Source organism: Cibotium barometz, chromosome 17 (genome assembly GCF_041138505.1).
Source record: "Cibotium barometz isolate CiBa-2024 chromosome 17, ASM4113850v1, whole genome shotgun sequence".
Classification (NCBI taxonomy): domain Eukaryota; kingdom Viridiplantae; phylum Streptophyta; class Polypodiopsida; order Cyatheales; family Cibotiaceae; genus Cibotium; species Cibotium barometz.
Window position 1 is genome coordinate 40900453 of NC_141062.1, and position 10717 is coordinate 40911169.

At 41.7% G+C, this 10717-nt stretch overlaps 1 protein-coding gene across 1 annotated transcript; it reads right to left on the reverse strand.

The window, feature by feature from the left end:
- Positions 1-6611: 6611 nt before the first annotated feature.
- Positions 6612-10211, reverse strand: LOC147629997 (serine/threonine-protein kinase D6PK-like). Its single transcript, XM_086811574.1, has 2 exons — positions 8455-10211; positions 6612-7617 (listed from the first exon to the last, which is right to left on the reverse strand). The coding sequence occupies exons 1-2, from the start codon at positions 9207-9209 to the stop codon at positions 6741-6743; spliced, it is 1632 nt and encodes a 543-aa protein (XP_086667700.1). The 5' UTR covers positions 9210-10211; the 3' UTR covers positions 6612-6740.
- Between the last annotated feature and the right edge of the window lie 506 nt (positions 10212-10717).

The following is a 10717-nucleotide window of genomic DNA, read 5'->3' on the forward strand; positions in this document are numbered from 1 at the left end:
AGAAAACAACTTATTATTGTGGTTTGATTTTGGTATTGTGTGTTACAGTCGATTAGTGCAAGTAAATTGGGATGACAAACGAGATTGTTTGACAGAGGATAGGTTGTATAGCTTGGTATCTAGCACATTGCCAAATGACCAGAAAGCTATGATTTTAGATATCTTGATTGATGGAGATTTGTAGAGGCGAAAGGAATTACAAATCCCAAAGAGTAAGTAATAATTATTTCCTGTATTTTCTTGATATATACAAAGCATTGTATCTTGTATCAATAAAAATTTCAATGGCGACGCAACAAATGTAAGTTTATTCAAAGATTGGCTAAGACAAGAAGTAATATGGCATGAGATTAGAGCACAAGGCGTGACAGTCCTTGTAGAAATAAAAGTTAAGTACAAAATACATTTTCTAGATACATTTTAGGAGGACCTCGTTAATCTCAAGAGAGTGTATTTTAGGAAGCTGTTTGAGGAAATGGTGGGGTCCTTGAAAAAAAAAGGCGTGGTAGCTTCAAACCTTGTTGTCATCAAAGCTACTAAGCATGCTATATTTAGGTGCGTAACAATCTAGAAAGACTACTTACTACTTTATTGTGTTCTTATACTCGTAATCTAAACGAAAACAATTATATGTAGAAGGATTTGAAAAAGCCATGCCGAGAATTATATTGCAGTTGTGCCAGCCATCGCAAATGAGTAACGGACTCCAGGACATGAGAACACAAATTCACACCTTAGTGAAATTGAACATTCAAAAAGCTCAAGAAAAGTATGTAAAGTATGCAAATCGTAAATGCAAACATGTCATCTTCAACTAAGGCGACTATATACTTCTTCACATTGAGAAAAGGAGACTTAAGTCCGTAGAGACCACCCCTATGGTAAAGCTAGCTCTTAGATTTTATGGACCTTTCAAGGTCATTACAAAGATAAATAACAATGCATTTAAGTTGGACCTACCCTCCAATTGGCATGTCATCTTCAATGAAGGCGATTGTGTACTTCTTTGCATTGAGAAAAGGAGACTTAAGTCTGTAAAGACCAACCCTGTGGTAAAGCTAACTTCTAAATTTTATGGACCTTTCAAGATCATTATAAAGCTAAATGACAATGCATTTAAGTTGGAGCTACCCTCCAATTGGTATATTTATAATTCATTTCACGTTAGTCTTTTGAGAGCTTTTAGAGGACCTCTACCTTCTCATCCTATATTAGAAAAGCCTCCTAAGTTAGCAGATAAAGAAGAATTGTGTCGACGGTGATCTCTCGCTTATTTTCAAGCTTTCATGTTTATTTATTTTGGTAGATATTTGTTTACGTAGGATTCATGCTTTTAATTTGTTTCAAGTATGTGGTTTGCTCTAATTTTTGTGTTCGAGAAAAAGAATTCGTCTCCAAGTATCATAAAGGTCTTGACAAGCCCAAAAGCTCTACTATGTTGATAGCTTCCTTGAAGAGGCAGTGTAGTAGGCTCATAGAGCAGAGGGAACTTTCTCTCCCAATCGCTTCTAGATGCCTCTACCATCTTGGTGAGGATGGCACACAATGTTTTCTTTGTGCTCTCGTCTTCACCATTCACTTGTGGATAGTAAGGTGTTGACTTTCTATATGCACCACATTGTCAAGGAATTCTTTGAGTAAAAACTCAACTACTTTGTTTATAAAATACGTACCATGGTCACTTTCACTATTTCTAGTGGACAACCAAAGTGATAAGCACATTTTTGTAAATGAACTTGGCGATAGATCTTACATAAGCTTCCTGTGTAGCTTTGACCTCAACATACTTGGTGAAGTAGTCAATGGCAACTATGATAAAGCATGCTTGGGTTCCCTTAGCGGTTGGGCTAATGGGACCCATGAAGTCTAAGCCCCATTTTTGAAATCGTTGTTTTGAGCTTACTGGGGTTAGGGGTATTCGATCCCTCTTACACTATGGCAAACCTTTGGCATTCAACATCACTAACGCTTAACAATTTTTCTCTATCTCTAGAGAGTGTCACCACCACAAGCTAGCCTAGAGAATCTTGGGGGATGCCTTGATGCCAAAATGGGATTATTCAAGGATCATGACAACAAAGCCATCCTTACGAACACACTTCGTGTCATCTTGACCCTTCTTATAGGGTGCGGCCTTCTTAGTGAGACATTTGGCTCTGTACTTCTTGATGGGACAGTTTATTGGAAATCCATTTGCTAAGAAGTGGGCAATGTCTTTACTTTATACCAGTACATGGTCAATGTGGAACAAGGGAGCATCAGAGGAAGATCATCCTCCAATCCTAGAGAGGGCTCTCCATTTGGAATTTTGAAAAGGTGATTGGCATGAGCACACACGGACCGCTTTCTCACTATGATTGTGAAATTGAATTCCAAAAGAATTAGCAACCATCTAGTGATGTGTCCTATGGTGCAAGGCTTATTCACCAAATATAACAAGGCTTGATGATCGACAAAGAAAGCAACCATCTAGTGATGTGCCCTATGGTGCAAGGCTTATTCACCAAATACAGCAAGGCTTGATGATCAACAAAGATAGCAACCATCTAGTGATGTGCTGTATGGTGCAAGGCTTATTCACCAAATATAGCAAAGTTTGATGTGATTGACAAAGAAAGTAAACCTCGTATAGCCAAGAGACAATGCATGTACTTGTTTACATCATACACCAGTTCTAATCCTTCTCTCTCTCACACACACAGTGTAATTACGTAATGGCGTCATTGAGTTGATAGAGGCCTAGAAAAGGTCATGAGAAAGTCCATATTGTGCTCTCTTGGCTATGCTAACATGTTTCTAAAAGCAAATATTGATGCATTGATATGTACATGGAAAATCAGGAGGTATCTCAAGATGTGCGCGCTTTGTAATGCCTTATTCTACTTTTCATATGCCCATTGGCAGTAGTCTATCCATTCAAACTCTACAAAGGTTTGGCATACATAGAATCTCATGTAGTACCCGACACATCTTGCATCTTGATGAGTGGTGGTAATTCCAAGATCACAGAAATTCATATCCCATGAATCTTTGCACCCCCTTGTAGTTGATGAGTGGTGGAATTACACCTTTAGTGAATTTATCCAAATTAAGGGAGAATTTTGTTTCATCAAGAGGAGATAAGGCATTACTTGCAAAAGGTTGGTTGCATAAGCTAATAATCCTCCCCATCATGGCCTATTTGATCATTTTTCATCTCTTCTTGGTCATCTCTTCTTGGACAAAAGCTGATGTTTTAGCAACAATAGCCTATAGTGGTACACACTACATTTGTAGATAGTCAACACTCCATTATCAAGCGAAAAAATTAGTAGAAGTGGAGAGGGAACGGGTTCATCTTCTCACTTTGAACAAGTTTTCCATGCAATGCAAGAATAAATATTCCTCTCCATCTACAAGCACATGGCTCAACTTGTGCAAGTGACTCTTGAGGAAGTCTTACATTTGGTGCCTCATCCTTCTCCTCCTCTTCCTCTTTCTCCAAAACTTATAGAGGACTTGAGGCCTCTCCTTGTCCTTTTTCAAGCTTGTTGAGATGCCAAGGTTTCACTTGGTCTCTCTAGCATAGATTGCTCCTCCATGATGTGCTTAAGAATCTCTAGCCTTCCATCTCTTTCTCCTTGAAGATATTATCAAGGCCAAGATCTAGGATGTCCACTTGATTATCCTCTTTAAACTCATTGAGAAGGAAAATGAACATGGAAACGCAATTCTCCCTTTTGTAATACAACAAGATTGTCCACCAAATTCAAACTACGCATCAAATATTTTGTCATGTATCTCCCAAGCTACAAGAGTATAGATCACCCTTGTGTACCTCCTTTACATCCCGACCATCTCCCTGCATCTATTTCATTTGTAAATCCTTACACATAGACATTATGCAAGCTTGTTAGGATAAGCTTGTTGGGGTGCAAGGCCATAAAACAAGTGCACAAAAAAAATGAATGGGTGTAAACCAACTAAGATCTACGTACCTTGATGGCTGGAAAACTTTAAAGAACATTCACACCACGTACCAATGTTTGGCAACTCTACAGTTATGGGGAGAAATTCTAACCTACCGTATTCATTCTCTCTAGATGGCACAACAGATGTGTGTACAAGAAATGTTTTGTTTGCAAAAGTGTTAAAAGGGGACTTTGAAAATGTCTCGCCTAAACAACAAGGGAAGCCTCTCACAAATTTGATGGAAAAATATTTATAAATAAAACAAAATAAATGTAAAATTAGGTATGTTAATGCTTATAAATAGAACTTATCCCTCAATTTGTGGATTATGGTACATGTCACAAACCATATACATTTGTAAAAAAAGTAGGTAGGTTGATGCTTATAATTAGAATGGAACTTAATCCTCAAATTTGTAGATCAAGATACATGCCATGAACCATATGCATGTGTTAGAGCTATTGCAACCCATGTAAGGCTTTGTTTGCTTAAGTAACCTACCCTTCTAAAACACCTCTTTATTGTACTTTGTGTAGCCCTCCAGCTTGGTTGCATAGAAGCCCATGCATTGTCTTTAAAACTCTCCCCAACAAAATAGTCACTCTCACCCTTAGTATTGCGTAAGTATAGATGGTTTTGTTCTTGTATTTGAGCTTGCTAACACCATGGCAATGTGAGCCTTTCTAGTAAAAGAGCAGAGAAAAATTTGTATGCAAAGAAAGGGGTTTATGAGTTTGGTAGAGATGTATGTACCTCGAAAGATACATATGTAGCTTAGGGATTCAAAGGTTAGATAGTTTGGGAGCTTGGGAGAGAGGTATGGAGCTTAGAAGACACATATGCATTTTGGAATTTAAAGGTCTAGTTGTGTACTAGTTTGGGAACTTGGGATAGGGCTATGGAGCTTGGGAATTTCTTTCTTGACTATGGGATAGTATGGGAGGAGCTTTGGTGAAGGTGAAAACCCCTTTTTGAGAGGTAAACTAACATTTGAATTTTTAAGGGTTAACTTTTTGGCTAATGGCTAATGTGGACATAAGAGAGCAGGGGGGAATAAGCCTATGACAACCTGCTTTGATTCCTATAAAATATTACGAGGAGGCTCCACCATGTGGATACAATGTGCTCTTCAACCATCTTCTAGTTGGCCCACATCAAATACCTTTTCCTTAAGTGAATTAGTGTTAAGCAAGAGGGCCTTTTTAAGACTCATGCTTCTCCTATATACTTTAAAACTTCCTGCATCCAAAAGCATTCTTTCTTAATTAAATGCTCCCCCCCCCTCCACAACCCCCCCCCCTCCCCCCAAAAAAGACATTACAGAAAATTCACAAGATTCTCATTTAACTTCCAAGCTTATTTTCACAATTAGAAAAAAAAGAAGAAAATATGTAAAGCAATATAGTTACATTTGACTTCAAAATCTGCAATTTCTTGAAAGTTGCAAGTTTTGTGATTACCTTCTGTTTTGTGATTACCTTCTCATGGCCGACTTCTGGGCGAGGCTTCCAAGGAAGAAAAGGCATTGTGCCGACCATGCAGCAGACAAGGAGTTGTGCCAAATATATTTGCCCCATTACAAAGCAGCTTTTTGTGTGCAGGTTGTGACAGACACCCCTGCAATGGCTACTTGGAATCACCCCTTCCTTACTGAAATCAAGCTTGAAGAACAAAACCAGGCATCTGTAAGTAGTCTTCATAAAATCTGATAACAAAATACATGGGACAGCCCATCTCCATTGCCTTGAGGGTGAACACTACTTGAAGCCCTTTACACAACATCCCCTCTGAGCTCTGATATGGACTAGCATAGCAAGCTCCCACACTCCTACATCTAACAGGCAATGCCATGAATAATCAAGCTCCTCTACCAGTAGCGCATACTCAAGACAATGTTGCAGAACCATCTCATTCTACCCGGCATTCAATGCTTAATGCCCTTTTCCCACATTAGACAGGCCCCTCTAAAATCCATGCCATGGGAGACTTTCAAACATGTAGGCCATTTTAATCAGCATTCACTCCCAACCTACTAGCCATAGAAGAATTAGCAACATCTAAAGAGTGTAAGATTATTGGAAACATGCCAATATGAGGTGATAACCCAAGTGGTGAAGGTATTTGCCTGGAGGTCCTGGGCAGCATTCACTTGCGGGCAGAAAAAAAACGCCTGTGCAGTGAAAAATGGTAACCATGGGAGGATCTTGGGCCTAAGGCTAGTCAGAGGAAAAAAACAATTATTGGAAACATTGGCAGAGATTTTACCAAAAGATAATGAACCAGGCCAATTTTGACACATTTTGCAAGTCATCTGCAACCAAGTGGAGCACATGGTAACCCAAACATCAATAAGCCCCACCTTTCGCCCACTTCAATACTGCTCTCCAGGGTTGGAGCACTACAACAAAGGCAAAAAAAAGTGGGTGTAAACTAGTACAAGCTTTTGTAAGGCAGGGGAGGGAGGGTCAAACCTATGATTGCATTTAGCTGGTGTGGACACTATCATTCAGCTCGTGCCATGCAGTTTGAAACTCAGATCACAAATGAGGAGAATTCCGAACAAGCATATGACCAAAAGCCAAGAAGGAGATTGTCAGATTACATTACCGTCTTTCAAACACATGCATGATTAAGGTTAACAAGGGAATACAGCAGCATAAGTCAAGAAATGTACATATATATTGCCAAGAAAAGTGTTCAGAGTGTAGCCTAAGAAAAGGAAAATAAAAAAGCTAAAAAGTTTGACTCGATGTGGTGATAGAAACCTGCAATGTTCTATTCTTGGGAGCTTAAAAGAAGTCAAAATCAAGGTACGAACCAGACGACTTTGAGTCACCCTCTGTAGGCTTCTTCTCAGAAGAAGGGGGAGTGGCAGAAGGTGCTTTACTTGGAGGGTTTTCAAGCTGGAATGGCTTGGGAACTTGTGGGGGGGGCATGCTTCTAATGAGTGCCCAATTGACCCCTTCAAAGAAAGGGTGTTGCTTGATCTCCGTGGCACCCCTCTTGTAAGCCAGCCTATGTTGAGGGTCTTTCACGAGTAAGCCTCTAATTAGATCCCGAGCCTGGAAGCTGGCAGTCGGTGTTTCTGGGAATTTGAGGGGTTGCCCAATTACATTGAAGAGAGTAGCTCTATTACCAGCCCCTTTGAAAGGGGTCTTTCCATGAAGTAACTCATAGAGGAAAATCCCATAAGTCCACCAATCAACAGCACTTCCATGGCCTTCTCCTTTGATGATCTCCGGGGCCAAATATTCGTGGGTGCCCACAAAGGACAAAGATCGAGCTCCTGTTGGCTCGGCTACGAGCTCAGGGAGAGGTGTCACCTGATTTCCAAGCTCATTATTTGGCTTTCTCTTAGTCTTGAACCTTAGTGATGGAAGCTTTGGAATGAAGCAGGTGGGCTGAATACATGCAGGAACCACACAAGCTGGTTCTAGGCAGGCAGGTTGAACACAATAAGCAGAGCCTCCCTTGGATGGACCTATTCCCACTGAAGCAAACTTGACGAGTGTTGGGTTTACCACACACCTTAATGAGAGATCAAAGTCGGAGAGCATGATGTGCCCATCCTCCCTGACCAGAACATTCTCCGGCTTCAAGTCTCTGTAAATCACCCCCATCATGTGCAGATACTCAAGAGCAAGAAGCACTTCTGCTGCATAGAACCTGCCAAACAAGAGTAAGAGAAGATTGAGACTTAAGTGATGTGCATTACTTGATAAGAACTGCCCCAACCAGCCCCCCCCCACTCCTCTCTCTCTCTCTCTCTCTCTCTCTCTCTCACACACACACACACACACACGCACGCGAACACACACACGTAAAAGTAAAGAATGCAGAGTACACATTCAAGGAAAGCATTGGAACTTCCAGAAGGGTGTCAAAGGAAAAAGTAACGCTATGGAACGGAATCATAGAAACTCAAAACGGTTTGGCACTACAGATACAGGTTGGAAGCATCCTGGAGGGCTGGGACTTGAGTTGACATTCCTGCAGACAAAACAACAATCACATGGGATGCAAATGCCAAAGATGCCACCACACAACTAGGTGATATATGTAATCGTCAAGTGATCAAAACTGTTAAAAGCACCCAGATGTGGTAGACTGAGGAGCTCACACCATCTAATTACCACATAAAGGAGCAGAACTAGGGAAGGTAAGGGCAGCTGGCAAGCAATGCTAAGGGAGGGAAGAGCTCTCATTCGAGAGATTCCAACTTGAAAGCCAACATGCTCTCCATCTATGACATATATATCTGCAAAGGGGCTTGTGGCTTTTTAGGTTCTCTTCTTGTTCTTTTCATCCACCTGATTTTGTTGAGTGGAGCCTAGTCTAAGGTGATCCAGTACAAAATGCATGCATATGTTACATAAACACACATTGAATCATGTATGCCAATCACACATACATCTTCATGTACGACCACGATATAATTACAGAGTGCTTCACCAGAAACACACATGTGCATAAACAAGAAATACAAGTGATGAACATACTTACTTTGCAGCCATTTCTGTAAAAGATTTTCCCGGTTGCCTTTGCCGCAGCATGTGAAGATCACCTCCGGGACAGAACTCCATCACTAAACATGAGAATTTGTCGGTCTCAAAATGTGTATACAGAGAAGGCAAGAAGGGGTGGTCTAGACATTGCAGAATCTCTCGTTCAGTCTGTGCACGGAGAAGCTTCTTGCGGCTGGCCAAGGACCCTTTGTCCATTACCTTCATTGCAAAGTAGCAAGAGGTGCTGCCCCTGAGCTCGGCAAGGTAGACACTGCCTATGTCACCACATCCAAGTCTTTTGAGCAATCTGAAGTGGTTCAAACCAAGGGCTCCCTCTTTGAAATGGGCAGCTTGGATCACCTCCCACCTGGCATCATTGGCTTTGTGGGGCTTGCTCAACGCAGTGATGAAGCTGGTGTATATGCTGTCATTGCTTTGATCACTCTCTTCTGAGCTGGTGCTGGTCTTGCTGAGGCTACTTTTACTACTCTCGCTGGCTTTGGGCTTCGAAATGCTAGGGTTTGGGGCATGGTACTCTTCTTCAATGCTTGTTTTTGCGCCAATATTGTCAGGGCCCTCTGCTACATTGCTGCTGCTACTGCTGCTGCTGTAGCTGAGACTAGTTTTCATGCTGTGATCCATGCTGTTCTTGGTAGAAGAAATGTCCCCACTGTTGGGTATGCTGCTAGAATGGGAAGCTTTTTCACGAAGAAGCTCCCCACATGACAAAGTTGGGTTCCTTTGAAGCTCCATATACAGGATCTATGAGAGCATCACCAGGAAGAAGCTACACAGACCGCTAGAGTCAACCCTAAAACCTTCTTCTTGAACAGAGTGAGTGCAGGAACCCTAAAATCCCCTTCTACTAAGCAAACTGCAGTCTGCGTGTCTCAACAAACTGCAGAAACCCTGAACCTTCTTTATTCGAGCCCACAATCAGCCTTCTTCTATGTGGGAGAAACACTCGGCCATGGTGGGTCTGTGCAGAGCTAGGTGGGTAGAGAGAGAGAGAGAGAAGCTCATTGTCTACCAGCTGGAAATGAAAAGACAAAACGCAAATTCACAAAAGGATCAGAAACCCTAAATCACACAAGAATGGGCCGTTACAAGCAAGCAAGAAAGCTATCAAAGATAGTAAGGGGGGGGAGGTGTGGCCAGTGAGAGAATGTAGAAAGATTAAAAGGGAGAGAGAAAGGGATCTGTGGCTGTGTACAAGAAGAAAGCAAAGAGGGAGAAGAGAGAGAGAGAGTGACTGTTGCACAACCAGCAATGGTGGATCTGGGGCTTGTGAGGACAGGCAGAATGCAAGAACTCTGGCGGAGATCTAAGGTACGATGATGGAGAATCCTATGTACTGTAGACACCAAGAGAAGCCCTGACCCCGCTCTCTCTGCAAGAAGATCGAGCAGCGAGCAAAATACTAAAAAAAAACTAGCAAAATCGAGCTATGGGCTGATAAAAGGTGATGTAACCTATGAAGCCTCACGGTGCAATGATCTTGCACATGCTTGCAAGCTTCACACACACACATATACAAACACATGGGTCGTTGCAAAAAAATCTTCAAGATTAGCTTGGATTTGGAGCCTCCAACCCTCCTCCCAACAGAGACAGAGAGTGTTGAAAACTGTGTGTGCCCCCAGAGGGACATAGACAAGACAGAAGATTTAACCCACTTCCATTAACCCCAGGTTTGCGTTATTCTTGTCCCCGTTACATGTCCTTGCAAAAGGAGCCCCTTTACCTTTAGAAGTTAGGGCCTTTACATACATGACTTGGAAATGTCAGGCTCGTGAAATTCGTATCTCCATGGAGATGGATAGGTGAGGCTCTCCATCCACCTCCAATCTTTGAAAATGTGGCCACTTTTTCTCGGAAATTTTATGCACAGTGTGTAATCCCCTTGCGTTATGAACAACTTTCAAGACGAAGTGTGTAACCCCCCTTACTTTATAGAAGGACATTCAGAAATTAGTTTCCTCCCCTCTCTAGTGCCCTTTAGAAAGTGTATTGGGAGTCTCTTGTGTGTTACTTAACCACAAGATCTGGGCATAACTAGATGCCCAACTTGCCCAAACATAGCCGGCATCAAAAATCATCCTTTCTCCACCACCACATTGTGAGATATCAGGGCAAGCAAGTGCTTTGATGGTTGCTCACCAATACATTATTGCAAGCACATACCCTGTAGTAGCCACATTGTACTAAGCAAGTGCACCACCGAAGAACTCCATCCCTCATTTTCATTTGACATCTAAAAA